The sequence below is a fragment of the Macaca mulatta genome, chromosome 1 (assembly GCF_049350105.2).
Source record: "Macaca mulatta isolate MMU2019108-1 chromosome 1, T2T-MMU8v2.0, whole genome shotgun sequence".
Lineage (NCBI taxonomy): Eukaryota > Metazoa > Chordata > Mammalia > Primates > Cercopithecidae > Macaca > Macaca mulatta.
This window is the reverse complement of record NC_133406.1, coordinates 162,433,916-162,452,339: the sequence shown is the minus strand read 5'-3', so window position 1 is coordinate 162,452,339 and position 18,424 is coordinate 162,433,916. Positions and strand designations below refer to the sequence as shown.

Sequence of the window (18,424 nt, the reverse complement as noted above, 5' to 3'; positions counted from 1 at the left end):
GGATTAAATGATTAAACATGAAAAAAATCACAGAGCAGTCCCTGATACATAGTAAGTCTTCAAGAAGAGTTATCTGTTATTATTACTGTTATTATAAAGGTGTATCCTTTTCTTTAAGGAATAATTTTAGAAACAAGATAAACCCATGTGAAACAGGAAAATCAATGTGGTTGAATTGGTGATCAACAAGTATTTGTTGAGAATTCTGGCACTGTTTGGATTCTGGAAAGACAGATGACAATATCACATCTCATATCAACTAATGAAATATGTCAGTACATCATAATAGTAGCTGCCATTCGCTTTTCCTAGTACTTTCTAAGTAGGAAATCATTTAGTCCTCACAACCACCCTGAAAGGTGAAGCAGTTTGCCCAAGGTTGCAGCTAGTGAAGGAGGGAGGCAGAGTTCTAAGCCAAGCAGTCAGCTTCCAGAGCCAGCTCTCTAACAGCTGTTACAGTGAGTCAGCATGCTTGCTGTCCTCAGGGAACTTACAGTTTACATAAAGAGGCAGATACATTAAGAATCAAGTAATTCTACTAACAATAATAGCTACCATTTGTTGAATGAAATATAGTATAGTGGTGAAGAGCATAGACTGTGAGCTCAATTGCTTGGGTTTGATTCCTTTCTTGGCTGCTTTTAAACTGTGTGATTTGGGTTAACTATAAAGTATTTTGAGGATGAAATGAGTTAATGTATGTATGTGCTTAGAAGAGTGCTGTGTAATTGCAACCCGTTGCGACTAGGACTACTGCCATTATGGCCTGACCTAATAATCCTCATGCCATTCCTATGAGGGTTTTTCAGCTAAGTAAACTGAGGCTTGGACAGTTAATTCATTAAGGCTGCCCGGTGGCGGGCTAAGTGTGGCCATAGCACTCCAGTCCTGTTTGCTCTTGAGGCTTGTACTCTGAACATTATGTGTTACTGCCTCTTCAGAACATAATGCAGACCATGATACATGCTATAGTGCAGATTTAAACAGTGACACTTATCTGAGAGCTGACTTGTCCATGATTGGGAGGGGTTCTAAGGCTTAGAGAGTGATAGGGATTGGGAGATGGTAAGATTGGAAAGAAACTTCCTCAAGAAAGAAAGCTGTGAGACAGGTGATTTATGGCAGATCCCACCAGTATCAGGGATCAATGTTCCATTCTCGTGAAAGGCGACAGGACATCTGATAGAATGGCATAAGGATATTAGAGCTTTTAAGTGCTCTGGGCTTGCGATCTCAGGTGAAAGACCCTTGTACACACTAGGTGTGGGTGTGGGGGTGGCCTGTGAGTGCACACACTGACTTGGACGTAGAGCTTCATGGTCTGGTCTATGATGGACAGAGTGCAGCATCAGCCTTCTGAAGCCTGCGAGATGGGGAGAGGCCTTCAAAGCAAAACCGAAACTAAATTTCTCACGAAACCTGTGCCATGCTAGGTCGGGGGGTGGTGCTCAAAGTCAGATTCAGTTCGGCATTTGTTACATTCAGAATTGTGGAGTAAAATTTAAAACCGCTATGGAAATCTAAATGGATGTTCGGAGAAGGGAAACAACATTGAGTAGGCTGGACTACGTGAGCAAGATCCCTGGAAGATTGCACTTGAACTTGTCCTTGAAGGGTGGGAAGAAACATAGAGACAAGGGAAGGAGGGTTTCCTGTGAGAAGTGTTCAGGACAGGGAGGAACCTAGCTGTGCAGGGACTGTAGCAAATCAGGCTGCAAAAGCAGCTCAGGACCCTATTAATAAGAGCTCTGAAAACTAGGTGGGGAACCCAAGCTTGTTTTGGAGAGTAATAGGGAATCATTTAGATGATATTGGAACTGAAGAATGATATGATGAAGCAGATATTTGGGAATTAAGCCCAGGAGACCAATGTGGCTATATTTGACTAGAGGAGAAACCGTGTAAGAGGCTGTTGGAACAGTACAGGAGGAAATGATCAGGGCTGGGATTAGGGGCAGCAGTGGGAATTCAAAGGAAATAAAAAGCGTGAGTAATATTGTAAGGGTAAAAATGGGGTAGGAGGTGGATTGATGACACTTGGCTAAAGGGGAGAGGACAGAAGGTTCAGAAGCACATGTCACTCCCAAGATTTCTATCCTAGGAACCTGTGATAACAATGATGCTATAATTGGAAATGAGGCAGTTGGGATGTAGAAATGGTTTGGGGGACATTCAGGGATAAAAGTTCAGTTTCAGGTGTACTGCATTTTATCTGACAGTGGTACTCTCTTTCATGTATTGTTTGGCAAAGTAAGTGTACACAGTGACAAATTTTGAGGGGCAGAGCATACTGTCGATCATTTTATTATGTAGTAGAGTTTTTCCGACAATTGCACTTTGGCTTAGCATTTGGCACAAAGATACTATGGGAGAAGATTAAAAAAATCTAAGTTCCCTTTTGTGGAGTGTGGCAGATGTGTTAGACAAGTGCTGAGTGTAATTGATAAATTGGTTTTCAAGGTAGAGACCCAGCTGGATACCTAAATATAGATCCTTTCTACTCCAGTTGTAAACTTTCATTAAAAAAATTTTTATCGAATGCTCAGTTTTTAATCTGAGAAAAGTGAAATTATTATAATCCATAATACTAAAAACTTTGTAAGCTATAGTTTTCAAGACATTTACCCTAAACAGTGATTGATGTCTTATAACTGTAATTTTTTTTTTTTTGAGATGGAGTCTCGCTGTGTCACCAGGCTGGAGTGGAGTGGTGCGATCTCGGCTCACTGCAACCTCTGCCTCCTGGGTTCAAGCCATTCTCCTGCCTCAGCCTCCCAAGTAGCTGGGACTACAGGCACGCACCACCACGTCCAGCTAATTTTTTGTAATTTTAGTAGAGGGGGTTTCACCATGTTGGCCAAGATGGTCTCAATCTCTTGACCTCATGATCTGCCCACCTTGGCCTCCCAAAATGCTGGGATTATAGGCCTGAGCCACCTTGCCTGGCCAGAACTGTAATGTTTTTTAGGGAGCATTTAGAGTTAATAACAACCATGAATAGGAGGTATATAATAGTTTTCAACTGTTTTCAAGCTTATTTATTAAAATAGCAATGTGAGATGAAGGGGTGAAAAATGATGCTTAAGTGTAAGTGGCTTTTCTAATCTAACTGAATAGTATGACTATAATGTTATTTATTAGAAAACAGCAATTCTATAAATAATACATATTCTACCCAAGAGTATTTTTACAATGGGAATTGTCATTTAATTATAGGAAAATGGGTCTAATAAATTATATTAAAAATCATAGTATGTTTTCAGATAAGTTAGGCAGATAAGCAATTTGATTTACATGTCGAAAAATGTTTGTGAGGCCAAGCGCGGTGGCTCATGCTTGTAATCCCAGTACTTTGGAGGCCGAGATGGGTGGATCACCTGAGGTCAGGAGTTTGAGACAGCCTGGCTATTATGCTGAAACCCCATCTCTACTAAAAATGCAAAGAATTAGCTGGGCATAGTGGCAGTCGCCTGTAATTCCAGCTACTCGGGAGGCTTAGGCAGGAAAATCGCTTGAACCTGGGAGGCGGAGGTTGCAATGAGCTGAGATCATGCCACTGCATTCCAGCCTGGGTGACAGAGTAAGACTCTATCTCAAAAAAAAAAAAAAAAAAAAAAAGGAAAAAAAGAAAAGAAAAATGTGAAAAGACAGATTACGGCCGGGCGTGGTGGCTCAAGCCTGTAATCCCAACACTTTGGGAGGCCGAGGCGGGCGGATCACAAGGTCAGGAGATCGAGACCATCCTGGTGAACACTGTGAAACCCCGTCTGTACTCAAAATACAGAAAAATTAGCCAGGCATGGTGGCGGTGCCTGTAGTCCCAGCTACTCAGAAGGCTGAGGCAGGAGAATGGCATGAACCCCGGGGGCAGGGCTTGCAGTGAGTGGATACTGCGCCACTGCACTCCAGCCTGGGCAACAGAGCGAGACTCTGTCTCAGGAAAAAAAAAAAAAAGATTACAAGACAACGTGCTGTAATATCCCAGTTTTGTAAAATCTATTTTTAAGTGTAGAAGAAAAATACCTTATAGTGTAATTTTTATTTTATTTTATTTATTTATGTATTAGAGATAGAGTTTTATTCTTGTTGCCCAGGGTGGAGTGCAATGGCGCCATCTCGGCTCTCCTCTACTTCTGTTGCCCGGGTTCAAGCGATTCTCCTGCTTCAGCCTCCCAAGTAGCTGGGATTACAGGCATGCATCACCACACCTGACTAATTTTGTATTTTTAGTAGAGATGGGGTTTCTCCATGTTGGTCAGGCTGCTTTCGAACTCGCGACCTCAGATGATCCACCTGTCTCAGCCTCCCAAGGTGCTGGGATTACAGGCATGAGCCACCGTGCCCGGCCAAGGTGGTCAGTTTATGGATGACTTTTCTTTCTCTTTCCTTTTTCTTTCTTCTCCCTCCCTCTCTCCCTCCTTTCCTCCCTTCCTTTCCCTTCCTTCTTCCTTTCCCTCCCTCCCTCGCTCTTTCCTTCCCTTTCTTTCCCTACCTTTTTCCTTTTTCTTCCCTCCTTCCCTCTCTCCCTCCCTCCCTCCCTCCCTCCCTTCCTCCAGGGTCTCACTGTCCAAGGGTGGAGTGCTGTAGTGCAGTCACAGTTCACTGCAGGGCTCAAGAGATCCTCCCACTTCAGCCTCCCAAGTAGCTGGGACCACAGGTGCAGGCCACCAAACCCAGCTAATTTTTCAGTGTTTTGTAGAGATGGGATCTCACTTTTTTGCCCAGGCTGGTCTCGAACTCCTGGGCTCAAGCAGTATGTCGGCCTCAACCTCCCAAAGTGTTGGGATTGCAGGCGTGACCTACCATGCCCGGCTGACTTTTTTTCTTTAGGCTTGTATTTTCCACATTTTAAATATAAAACAAACACATTCACTTTCACAACCAGAAAACAATTATTTTAAAAAGGAAGGCTGGCCAAGTGTGGTGGCTCATACCTGTAATTTCAGCACTTTGGGGGTCTGGGGCAAGCAGATAACTTGAGGTCAGGAGTTCGAGACCAGCCTGGCCAACAGGGTGAAACCCTGTCTCTTCTAAAAATATAAAAATTAGCCGAGCATGGTGGCATGCACCTGTAATTCCAGCTACTGGAGACGCTGAGGCATGAGAATCACTTGAACCTGGGAGGTGGATGTTGCAGTGAGCTGAGATGGTGCCATTGCACTCCAGCCTGGGCAACAAAGTGAAACTCTGTCTCAAAATTAAAAAAAAAAAAAAAAAAAAAAAAGAAAGCTAGCATTCTAGGCAGTAGAAGAAACTTATTCTACATATAGTTGCTTTACAGTTTTCAACTATATGATGCTCCTCATTAAACAATTTTATTATAAATAGTTCCATGTGAGAAATGTGGTAGAATATGTTATCAACTCTTTAAATTTGCAGGATCTGTTTTGGTAACTATTTTTCTTAACTTTATAAAGTCTAAGGGGAAGGTATGTGTAATAAACCAGTAATAAAGGTGAACAATAATTTTTATTTCTTGAATTCCCATGATAAAATCATATTATAGGGTAAAATAAGTGAAAGGATAAAACGAAATATTTTAGCTATCATTCTTTGTTAAAAGAATGACCTTTTACCTTTCCAAATTAGAGTCTAAAGGTTTGTAATCTTTTTTTGTAACACAGTCTCCTCTGGATTAAAGGTATGAACTTTTTCCCCAGAGATGCACATTAACTTTTGCCTGCAATTTCAGGGAGTTAAGAAAACAGCATTGGGGCTTTCTTAAATGACACCTTAACTAAAGAACAAGAAGATTTCCGGCACAGTTATTGCACTTCTGATATGCATCACGCCCTGTTCTGTCTTATCAATGGAGTGGTTGAGCCACTTTTGTGTGCTTGTGGGGTTCATTCATGTGTGGGCAGCTCTTTTGATCCAATAGACAACTGATACCTTCATGCAGGTGGCATCAGTATATGCCTCCTTTTCCTTGCCTTTGGTCTGTCTCAGCACCCTAGTAATTGTATTTTTTTAAAGCCTATTCTAAAGAAGTTTCAGAAATATTGGAGAGAGAAAGGATGCAGGGAAAAAGGGAGAGTAGTTAAAATCTTAAATTCTGAGACACAAGCTAGATTTTATGTCAACTATCCTGGAGTGTGTACGTAGGTTGGGGGTGGATGTGGGGTGGGGAGCATGTGTTTATGGACAATGCTGTTGGTGTATATCTAAGCATTGGAAGGTCTTTTCAGATGGGTTGCCTCACTGCTTGGGCAGAATTCTGTATCTGTGAGGTGTCTTTCATTTGGAGACCATGGTAAACCCTATTAAACCCTACTAAACCGTTACTGCTTAAGCAGAAACGGGAATCGTACAAACCAGCAGTCCATGAGTGATGCTGGCATTAGCAAAACCCTGTGTGGGGCCCATACAATGTGACCAGGACCCAGTTTCTTGCCTTGTCTCTCTGCTCTGATGTCCTGTCTGATGTATCTGCTTCATCATTTAGGTATCATATTAAGGTTAGCTCCACACTGTGTCCCAAGATGGTGGTCAGCAACTGCTGGGACCACGTGCTTTCTTATTCATGCAGAGCAGAAAAGGAGAGAGACTTTGGCTCAGAATTTCTAGCAAAAGTCCTGAGATTGATTCTGACCTTGCAGCCTTTAGTCACATGCTCGCCTCTGAAACAATCACTGTGATGAAGGGAATCAGTTTAGCTTAGCCCATTCTTGTGTCCCATATCTGAAGCTAGGAGCAGTCAGCTTCCCCTGAACCACAGTGATCGTTAAATGACCAATGGGTACTAAAATAACTAATGAATGTTATTTACTAATGGCAACTCATAACTTTTAATAGAATACAAAATGAGGTAGTATTTCTAGGGTGGACCTGCCTGGCCTTGTGGTCCAGCTCTGCCCACTTACCCGGTTGTCTATGACCCTGGTGAAATCATTTCACTTTTCTAAGCCTTGGTTTCCTGAATAATGAAATTAGGATAATAATCATACCTATCTCGTAATAGTTTTATGAGCATTAAAAACATATAAACAATTTTATATGCTGTTACCCGGATATAGTCAATGCTAGGTTAAAAAGGCACTACCTTTGACTTACCCCAAATAATTTACCTTGACTATCCCTAGATGAATATAGTGTGTTTCTATTCTTTTGAAATAAAATTGATCCTTAAGAATAATGCTAGTTTAAGAAACAGCATATAATGCTTGATAGGTTGCCCTCTGTAGAGGGAACCTCTACACCTTGAGAGGTATCTGAAAATGAGGGCAGAAAGCTGCGGAGCCCCGGTAGAGCTGTTGACTCTAAGTATTATTGCTTTGTAGAAATGTGTCATTCTCCAAGAGAAACCTAAACTTTTAGTTTTTATAAGAAATCACTCAATATTTAAAAAGTTGTGACTAATTAAAAAATCTGAAAACACTGCACATCCAACAAATATGTCTGTATACTATATGTAACTGTGAACTCCCTGTTTGTAGTCTTGTCCTGAGAGAATTGTCCTTAATGCCAAAGTCCTTTGCTCTGGTGACATGCACACTAAACCTCTCAGGTACCCAGTGGGAAGAAAACCTCAAGGGAATCATTTCTGGAAGGGATAGAGAACTAATGAACTGAGAGTTGCCTAGATGGGAGGGATTGGAAATGTAAACTCTCCATTCATCGCTTTTGGAATCTTTGAACTTGCTGAACTATATAGCCTGGAACACTTTCCCTTCTCTACTCCTCCCCTTTACCCATCTAGCCTTGCTGTCTTTACCTGTGATGGTCGGGTCTCTGCTTATAAATCCCTTTCTCCAGGAAGTCTCAGGTGTGTGAGAATGAAGCATGGGACCCCACTTGGGCCTTTGATAGCATCTCTCCCTATGGATTAATAAACTGATTTGGTGAGATCTGTTCTTTGTGAATTTAGTTAGTGTGAATAAATCCTTAAGATTCAGATCAGCTCTGGGAACACTGAAAAAAATAAGCATTCCTGGGTCTGCAATGCTGAGGATTGTTGGTGCATACATCCTGCAGAGTGCTGCTGAGTTGCCACCTGGCCCACCCTTTGATGTTTCTCTTGGTGCTCTGTAACTTCAGAGATGGAAAGTACAGAAACTGATTGTTGAATTTGATGAGATAGCTGAGTTCACCCTACATGGGTGGTTAGGGGAGGGAGCTGCATGTTTACTTTTCTGCGATGGAGTGGTGATATGGATGGTCACTTGCCCACATGGTGTGATAAAACTCTAATAGGGGATATTGGGGCAGTGGGGGGTACTGGACAGAGACCACAGAGTCCAAGGATTTTACTCTTTTCTCTGGCCCCTCAGTGGGCTCTTCTTCCCCTTCCTCACTGGAAGGAGCCCATTACTGAGTGCCCTGTGAGGGCCTGGGCTTATACTCATCCACTTTAGAGGATCTCAGATGGAGCAATGGTAGGGGCCATCTGTTGTTTCCACCCTCCTCTAAATTTTAAGTAGAAATCATATTGTTTTATAGAAAGAAAAAAAAATACAATAAAGAAGAGACCTTTGCCCCTAGCATTTCAAGTGATAGCTTTCCGAACATTTTAAGAGGAACCTTTGCATGTTTCATTTTTTAGAGAGAAAACCTATGTAAGTTCGTTAGGAGAGAGTAGAAGAGCACATTTCCCTCTCTCCAGGTTGAAACACACCAGCAGAAGCAAATTGTAAACTCTAGCAGCAGTGTTCTATTAACATGAGCCAGGCCACTGGGCAAAACATCTTTCATACAGTAGTCATTTGAGTGCTTAAAACAATGCTGTAAATAGGTGTAAATATTTTGTAGATAGGAACTTATTCCTCAGGTTCACACAGCTTGCAAGGAGAGGAGCTGGGTTTTTAACTAAGGTGCTCTGATTCCAAAGTCCATGTTCTTAACCACAACACTATGGATAACAATACAGACTGAACCAAAATACAAATTTTCTCATAAGTAAACCAGTAGATAATCAGTGATCAGAATGCAGTTGAGAACATTACTTACAGGCATCATGATACCACATTTGAAAACAGAGTGATGGTAGAGATAATCAGACCTCAGTACTAAAGTTCTCATAAGATATTTTAAGAGAGCCAGATAATATGCTTTTGAGAAGTCAGGAAAATTTTATCAGGGTCTCACTTTCAGCAGAGATCTAATCAGAAATATTAGAACAACGTTTATTTCACAGTTTGGAACTGAAAGTAATTGGTTTGTTTCCTGTTTATCACCAAAATGCCACTGATTATTTTTTTCTCCTACCTCCTTTTCATACAGGCCCTCAGCCCACTACAATGTTCCCCCTTTACAACTATTTCCAGATGTTCTCAAGGGTTTCACATGTGCTCCAAGGAAGTGTGATCCTGTTAGGCACCGTTGTTGACGTTCTCTGTGTCCATAGCATCCCATTCTTCCCTCTGGGCATCTTTGGGCTATTTCTTGCTCGCTGAGCAACTTGGATACAGCAGTGTCCCTCTGTGCCCACTTCACATTGAAATCATGGCCCCTGCCCATGCCCCGTCAGTGCTTCTCCATACTCGGGGCCAACTAGGGCTCTTGTGGGACCAGAACAAGGCCTCGTTCTGTGCAGAAGTGGGGAGAATAGCCAGCCTCCTCACAGCCTGGTCCTTCGACAGTTGAGGAGCTAAGCCGTGTTGGATGTTCTACTCCTGAAAACAGTGCTTTTGTCTTCTGTCAGCACTTCTTTCCCTAGGACCCAGGCACAGGCTTTTGGGAGGAAGACAGATACCTTTCTGTCTTTTCCATTTCCCTATCTCTCTACCTGAACTTCATCAAATAGCAGAAACTAGGGGTTTGCCTGTTTATTGAAAATGTCAGTTAAAATAGGCTCTTGTAAAGAAAGATACATGTGTATATAAACATTTTAATTTAAAACATAGATGTGAATAGTGAACAACGTTTATTATTTGGGTGATGGGTACACGAAAAGCCCAGACTTCACCACTAGCAGCATATGCATGTAAGAAACCTGCACTCATGCTCCCGACATAAAAACTAAAAATCAATGTTTAGATTCATAGAAAAACTGAGCAGAAAGTACAGAAAGTTCCCATTTCTATATTTTAAAACATAGAAGTGTACATTCTTTTATCACTCTTAATGTAAAAGGCCTTTTCTTTGAGTAGAGGATACAAATGGGAGTTCTAAGATATCTGTCTTATATAATCACAGCTTTAATGCATAGCTGTGGGTTCTTTTTCATTTAAAAAAAACAGTTATGTGAAATGATGGCTGTTTAAAAATATTTTTTTCTTTTTTCTTTTCAATCATGGTTCATTGCAGTTTCAAAGTCCCAGGCTTAAATGATCTTCACACCGTAGTCTCCTGAGTAGCTTGGACTACAGGCATATCCCATCATGCCTGGCTGATGAAACATTTTGTTTTTCGTTCCTCTTTTTTTTTGTTGAGACAAGGTCTTGCTCTGTCACCCAGGCTGAAGTACAGTGGCGTGATCACAGCTCACTGCAGCCTTGATGTCCTGGGGCTCAAGCAATCCTCCTACTTTAGCCTCCTTAGTAGCTAGGACTGCCGGTGCATGTTACCCTGTCTGAATAATTTTTAAATTTTTTTGTAGAGATGGGGTTTTACCATGTTGCCTAGGCTGGCCTCGAATTCCTGGGCTCAAGTGATCTGCCAATCTTGGCCTCCCAAAATGCTGGGATTAGAGGCATGAGCCACGGCACCCAGCCTAAAATTTCTCATAGAGACAAGGTCTTACCGTGTTGCCCAGGCTGGTCCTGAACTCCTGAGGTCAAGTGATCCTCCCGCCTTGGCCTGCTAATGTGTTGAGATTACAGGCGTGAGCCACTGAACCCAGCCAAAAATATTTTTTCTAATCTCCTAGAGTCATCTTGTCCACACCTAATTTTTTTTTTTTTTGCAACTTACCCTTATGGAGTCTATCCACGGCAGTCAACCATCAACCTAGTTTTCATAGCATTAATAACTCCTTGTTTTACACTCATTTCATCAGCTCATGTACTTTTAAATTAAAGCACTTAGTTAGAGTAACAGATACAATTGCCACAAAAAGGTCTGGAAACAAACCTGACTGTTTCTAGGCTATGTGCAACTCCACCGTTGGAGCGGTTAGGCACCCACACGCTGTGTGTTCCTGTGCCCTAAGTGATGTGTGGCAGGCGGATGGCCAGTACCCTCAACTGGGAGCCCTGGTGCATCTAGTGAGTCAGCTAACTGCAGGTGCAGGCTGGTCACCAGTGCCAGCTGTATCCACTGCATCCCTCTCTTAGCTCAGCCCCAAGAGAAGCCTTGTGCAGATCCGTTCATGTGAAGTGACTGATTTAGGGCTTGACCTGGTTGGCCAGACGTGCTTAGACAGGCCAGCACCCCAAAAGTAGGCCAGACTGTAAATACTTGCGATCTCCAAAACATTTCAAAAACACGAAACCTGTTTTATCCCCTGTGGGTGAACAGGACCATCCTGCTTTTTTTTGCGTATAAAGAGATTGATTTATGTACCTGGGTCATAGGCTCATAGACAAACATGGCTTCTGTTTCCTTAGAGGTGAAAACCGCCTTTCTGGAGGCTGGTCCAACCCAGAATTTAAAATTTAACTTTTGCTTTGGTGCCACCAAGTGGTTAGCTTTGAGATGTCACTTTTGAGATGATGGCTTGGCAAATCCATAATGATAAAAAAAAAAATCTGGGATGTATAGGAGAAGCTCAGAGAATTTTTAGGGCAGTAACACCATTTCGTATAATACAATGGTGGATATATATTATAATACACATTTATTCAAATTCATATAACACCAAGCGTGAACTCTAAACTGTGGACATTGGCTGATTACAATGTGTCAATGTAGGTTCATCAATAGTAGCAAAAGTCTTACTCTGGTGTCGGAGGTTGATAATGGGAGGGGCTGTGGCTCTGTGGTGGGAATAGGGGCCATATGGAAACCTTCTGTACTTTCTGCTCAGTTTTGCTGTGAACCCAAAACTGCTCTGTCAAATAAAATTTATTAATGAAAAGTTCTATGCTACATACATTTTCCCTTCTGGCTACCGGTGTTGCAGGTAAGAGCAAGATAAGATAGAAACATCATGTAGAGGGGCAAGCTGACTTCTTAGGCAGGGATGATACAACCTTTGTGAAGCCCCACATTCCAGAGGCTGGGTCCTTAGCTTTGTGGGTCCCAGAAACCTTCTTATTTTTATTTTTTTCAATGTATGTAGAGTTGTTCAGTTTTTCAGGGCTCTATCATGCTCACCAAACTTACAAGAGACACTTTTTGAAAAGTCAGATTGGCAATATATTATTTTACAATTAGAATAGTATAATCAATGGTAAACCAAGCACATGTGGTAGATGAGAAGTTCATTTTTCACCCTGCAGGAAATTTATATGGGCAGACAGACTGTATCAAGTAGGTTGCTTGGTGAAATTGCAGTAGGGTCGGGGAAGGACGTTGCGTGTCTTAAGGTTGCTACCGTTCAGACGAGGCTATCTTCACCACTTTAGGGATATACATGACTCTGGGCTGGGGATACTTACATTGCTAGGCAGTACAGAATCCTGGACAATGCTGATGACAGGTCAACTTAATCTTTTCCTTTGGGTACTCTTTTCGAAACTCTATGCTGAGTGCATGAGAATTATTTCTTTCCTCACACAGGACATAATATAACTGGCAAGACCAATACTGTAGGCTTGCTGATACAGCTCTGGTCTCCTGTGAATGGTGGGTCACCAGGATTAGCATTTGGATGTTCCCCAAATCATCAGCCACTATTTATAGGTTTTTGGTTAGGCGGGGCTAGTGTACTCATTACATGCTAATTTTTAATATTTTTATTCTCAGAGGAAGACTTATGTTTTATGTTTTGGTGATTCTGTTCCTGAATACAGGTCAAAATTAATATGCAAAATCCTTAATCACTTTGGCGTAGATTCCTAATAGCAAAACCGTACTTGGCTGAAGATGGGAATTATCTTGGTTTATTAGTCTGTTCTCACACTGCTATAAAGACATACCTGAGACTGGGTAATTTGTAAAGAAAAGAGGTTTAACTGATTCACAGTTCCACATGGCTGGGGAGGCCTCAGGAAGGGGAAGCAGGTACATCTTATATGGCAACAGACAAAAGAGAGCATGCAAGAGCAGGGAAAGCTGATTTACAAAACCATCAGATTTCATGAGAACTGATTCACTATCATGAGAACAGCGTGGGAGAAACCATCCCTTGATCCAATCACGTCCCACTTGATCCCTCCCTCCACATGTGGAGATTATGGGGATTATAATTCGAGATGAGATTTGGGTGGGGACACAGAGCCAAACAATATCACCTAGGTTCTAAGTAAGAATGCAGGCCACTTGATGTCTGTGTCATGAGAGCTTTGCACAGGCCTCACTGCCTACTCGTACTCACCAGCCTGTCCTGTGATGCCTCACTGGAGTGCTCAGTTGTCTCCGGTTCTTTAGTGCAGGGGTCCCCAACCTTTTTGGCACCAGGGACTGGTTTCATGGAAGACAATTTTTCCACAGATGGGGCAGGCAGGAGAGAATGGTTTTGGGATAAAACTGTTCCACCTCAGATCATCAGGCATTAGTTAGATTCATAAGGAACGCACAACCTAGATCCCTCACATGACCAGTTCACAATAGGGTTCATTTTCTATGAGAATCTCATGCCACTGCTGATCGACAGGAGGCAGAGCTCAGGCTATAACGTAATGCTGTGTGGCCCAGTTCCTAACAGGCCACGGACTGGTACCAGTCTGCGGCCCTGGAGGTTGGAGACCTTTGCTTTAGTGCAGCATCCCCTCCCCACCTGCCTCTTCCCCTGTACTGCTGCCATGTGGAGTCCTCGGTCGAGGAAGTTCACGGTATTTGCAGAGGTTATCAATCAGTGTCCTGTGGTTGGAATCTAACCCATAGATCTCTTTTGTTTTTGCCAATATGCTGTTTTTAAAAGTTTGATTTAATTGCCCAAGCTTAAAAAATTTAAAAATCAGGAGATGCACACAAAACTCTGAGTATCCTCTTTCTTTTTCCTTCTTTCCCTCTCTCTCTCACTTCTTTCTTTTCTTTTCTTTCCTTCTTTCCTTCCTTTCTTTTTTTTTTTTTTGACAGAGTCTCACTGTGTTGCCTAGGCAACACAGTGCAGTGGTGCAATCATGGCTCACTGCAGCCTTGACCACCTGAGCTCAAGCAATCCTCCCACCTCATCCTCCTGAGTAGCTGAGACTACAAGTGCGTGCCACCATGCCTGGTTAATTTTTGTATTTTTAACAGAGATGGAATTTCACCCTTTTGCCCAGGCTGGTCTTGAACTCCTGGGCTCAAGCAGTCTGCCTGCTTTGGTCTCTCAAAGTGCTGAGATTCAGGCATGAGATTACTGTAATCGTTCTGGCCTGAGTCTCCAGTTTCTTTGCAAAAAAAAAAAGTGGGTGATCTGGCTACGCATGTCTTACAGCACAATAAGTTATTGGAGTGGGGCCTATGTAGGGCACATTTCTTCCAATCACCCTCTTTCACTGCCCTTCCCTTTCACTCATTTATGTTACTGCTTGGTAACATATTTGGCAGTGACTCATAGTTTGCAAATACAGGATAAGACACAACAGAAAAAACAAGCATAAGGAAGGTAGTGGCTCCTTGTGGACTCTTACTCCCTGCTCTTGTCCTTGCTGGCTGTGGGGAATTCCTTCCTTGGAACCTGCTTTCAGGCTTTTATCTTTTGGACCCTATTTCTGTTAGTATGTCAACTCTGATTTTATCCCTTGTGCTTCCAAGAGGTGTGGGCTGGAGCATTGTTCAGGAAAGCTATGGACTTTGAAATCTGGTCTATATCTGCAAGACCCGGTTTTGAATCCCAGCCCCACTTCTTACTGACTTCAGTTCCCTTATCAGTAAAATGAGGGTGATCACCTGTCTCATAGGTTGGTATGAGTATTAAATGGGATTTTTTAACGTAAAGCATCATGCAGAGGGTAGATCCTCAAATAATAGTGCTCTTGTCCCTCTCTTCTCTCTTTTTTTTCTTTAAATTTTTTTGTTTTGTTTCTTCTTTTTCTATCGGTCCATTGGGAGAAGAAATCTCTCTTCTTTCAAGACATGATTCTTTCTCTTTTTTGTAACCTTGATGAAACCACTTACTCCTCTTTACTCTTTTTATAAAGACTACTGTTTTATTTTTCTTCCTTGTAACTTTGTCTTTCCCATCTGTATATTTCACATATTCCCTTTTCTTAGAGTTAGAACTCTCTCATAAAAACTCTCCTATAAGAATAATGGATGGCAAGTAAATTTATTTTGCTGTGGGAAATTCTATAAGAAGGCCTACCTTTTATCAAATTTCTATAACAATTGTATATAGTTTTGTGATATAAACCACATTAGCTTTCACAGTAATCTGTTGGGATGCTTTCTGCGTATATATATGTTTCCCTGTTCATTGTATTGTAGAAATAGAGCCTAGGTCAAAGGCTGGAAAGTCATCAGGAGAAAAAATTGGTAGTGGAAGGGCAACACTTCGCCTGAGATCAAAAGGTCCTGCCACCGTGGAAGAAATGGTATGTTATGTTCATTTACTTCCTGTTCTGCTTGGAAATGTTGAGATATTTGTGATTATTGGAACTGGAAATAAAGATAAACTCACAAAGTTGGATAAAATTCCATTCATTCTAATAAAAATTTAGACTTTTAATTCATTGTCTAATCTGGAATACTGAAGGTATTTAAAAAGGAAATAAAGAAGTTAAGGACATGAGAAGAGATTGTGATCTATAGAAATTCTCAGCTACCTGTAGGTGACATTTCTAGACTCTGTAGACAGCTGGACTATCTCAAAAACTTAAGTCAACCAAAGCTCTCTGAGAGCCAAGAAAAAGTTTCAGAGCCACCTGTAGGAGTCAACAAAAGATTTTGATAATGAAAGATTATATTCCTAAACCCCTCTTCTCACATAAAAAACCTTGTAGTCATCTTTGACTCTTTTCGTTCATGTCCCACGTTGCTTCCATTAGCAAATCCTAGTGAATCTACCTCTATAAGATACTGGAGTCCAATGACTTCTCACTGCCCCTGCCCACCACTGTGCCGCAAAGCACCATCATCTTATCCTGGATATTGCAATCACCTGTTTAGTACACCTGTGTTCACACTTGCCTTCTTTCCACCTGTGCTCAGCACAACCTTCAGAATGATCCTTAAAATATGCAGGAGAAATTATGTCACTTTTCTGTTTACAACCCTCCAGTGGCTTCCCATGGCACTCAGAATAAAAGCTAAAGTCCTCAGAATGACCAATGTGACCGAACTCCATGTTTCTTCTCTGTTCTCAATTCCCACCCCTCTGCCCTGGCTTCCTCTGCTTCAGTCATGCTGGTCTCCTTGCTGTTCCCAAACACTCCAAGTGTATCCCCATCTCAGGCTGTCAGTACTGCTGTTGTCTCTGCCTGAATGTTTTGCCCATTTATCTGCATAGCTTGCTCCCCTGCCATCATTAGGTTTCTGCCCACACATTGTCTATCTCAAAGGCCTTTCCCGAGCATCCTGTATAAACAACAACTCCCTCCACCCCTCCCACTGCCCACTCTTCCACGCCCTTAATTTCTGTCGAAGCAATTGTATTAGTCCGTTTTCACACTGCTAATAAAGACATACCTGAGACTGGGTAATTTATAAAGAAAAAGATGTTTAATGGACTCACAGTTATATATGGCTGGGGAGGCCTCACAATCATGGCGGAAGGTGAAGGAGGAGCAAAGGCACCTCTTATATGGCAGCAGGCAACAGAGTATGTGCAGGGGAACTGCCCTTTATAAAACCTCAGATCTCGTGAGACTTATTCACTATCATGAGAACAATGGCATGGGAAAAACCTGCCCCCATGATTCAGTTACCTACCACCAGGTCTCTCCCACAACATGTGGGGATTAGGGGAGCTACAATTCAAGATGATATTTGGGTGGGGACACAGTCAAACCATATCAGCACTAAACACCCTAGGACTCTTTTTATCTCTGATTAATTTTGTCTACTGTCTAGCTCCTTTGCTCACATGTCTTGTTCACTGCTGCATCCCTAGCACCTAGAATAGGACCTGATATACCAAAGGAATGGAAATCTTTGATGCATTGATGAATTAATAAATGATTTCTTTTAGTTTGAGAAAAGCAAGGGTTTTTCCCTTTGACTGACTTTATCTATATACAGGTTAGTGTTTGAGTGAAAAACACCAGAAGGAGAAGTGAAAACTAGAGGCAGGAAGGGTGGAGGAAGAAAACTGCAGGGTTGGGGTGGTGATGGTAAGGATTCTGAGTGACAAGCAGCAGGCCCACAGCAGCAGCAAAGGCAAGGGGGGCAAAGCCCTCCTGTGGGTAGACGGGATGTCGAGCAGGTGACTGATGCCTGTGAGCTCCAGGGGGCAGGGGCAAGGCACTGGGCCCTTCTAGGGTCTCTCTATATGTGAACACTGTCTGGGTTCCTGTGTGTTTGAAGGAAAAAAGAGACAGGTGAACAGTTTTGAGGCTGTTTCACAGAGTGGATCCCAGAACTTGGGTGACAATGTCCAGGGTTGGTCATAAGGGTGGTTTGTTGAGGCAGACACTTAAGGAACCCATGAGGCCAAGGCTGTCCTTAGGAGTGTCAAGTCACCCAGGGTGTTATCAGTTTTGGGGGGATCCAGAGGAAGATCCTGAGTCAAATGCTTGGGTTCTGGGAGAATGAAAGGACCGATCGGAGGCAAATGGCAATGAAGAGAACTGATAGGGCAAAAAGTGTTTTGAAAAGGAGATGTGATGAGGTATGTGAAGGAAACCCAGGGCAGTGACTTCTGGGTGTTTGGAGCCTTTATTTTCCCTCTGTGGCCCAGCACACTGCCTGGTATATTGCTGAAGGCCAGTAAGTGTTTATTGAATGAATAAGCAAATCTCAGTGGAAGAAAGGAATTTATCAGAGAAGAGAACAGAAGGGAAGGAGCTGGCTGTGGGGAGCCGGGAGAATGTCAGCTCTGCCTTTTGCCGGAGGCTGTGAGGAAAAATGAGCAGACCTTTAAACGGCTCACAGAGGAAGCAGATCAGCAGGAAAAACGCCACATCACTTCAGGAGGAAGGGCATCTTCTAAGGGTTAAATCATCCATCCCTCTTTGTTAAGCTCCTGCTGTGGCAAAGGTGCCTCAATGGAAAAGAGCAGCTTAATATCTACCTGGGGAGGTAGGAAAGATTCATTCAAAGATAAACATCTAAAAATCCATTCCTATTTTCATAGCTTGTTTAGTAAAATAGGGCAATTAAAAATAGCTCATAATGAAAGGAAAAAGCAGTTTGGTGCTAATATTAAATTTGACACAAATGACCTAAAATCTAATTTCAAACACTTTAAGGATTTAAAGGATTTATAGGATTTGAAACAAATCACTCCCTTAATCACCTAGCACAAATTCTGAAAATGGTGTAAGATTCTCTGTATTAGTCCGTTTTCACACTGCTA

General features: G+C 42.2%; 1 protein-coding gene across 4 annotated transcripts in view; it reads left to right on the top strand.

Moving 5' to 3' along the window:
• GIPC2 (GIPC PDZ domain containing family member 2) overlaps positions 1-18,424 on the top strand; it is a 104,288-nt gene that overhangs the window by 56,068 nt on the left and 29,796 nt on the right. For 3 of the 4 annotated variants that reach the window (XM_015143166.3, XM_001104248.5, XM_077953566.1), the window contains exon 4: positions 15,397-15,503. The exons of the other annotated variant lie outside the window; for it this stretch is intronic. In XM_015143166.3, coding sequence (XP_014998652.3) covers positions 15,397-15,503 — 107 coding nt within the window. The remainder of the gene's footprint in view (positions 1-15,396; positions 15,504-18,424) is intronic. 4 annotated transcript variants of the gene reach the window in all.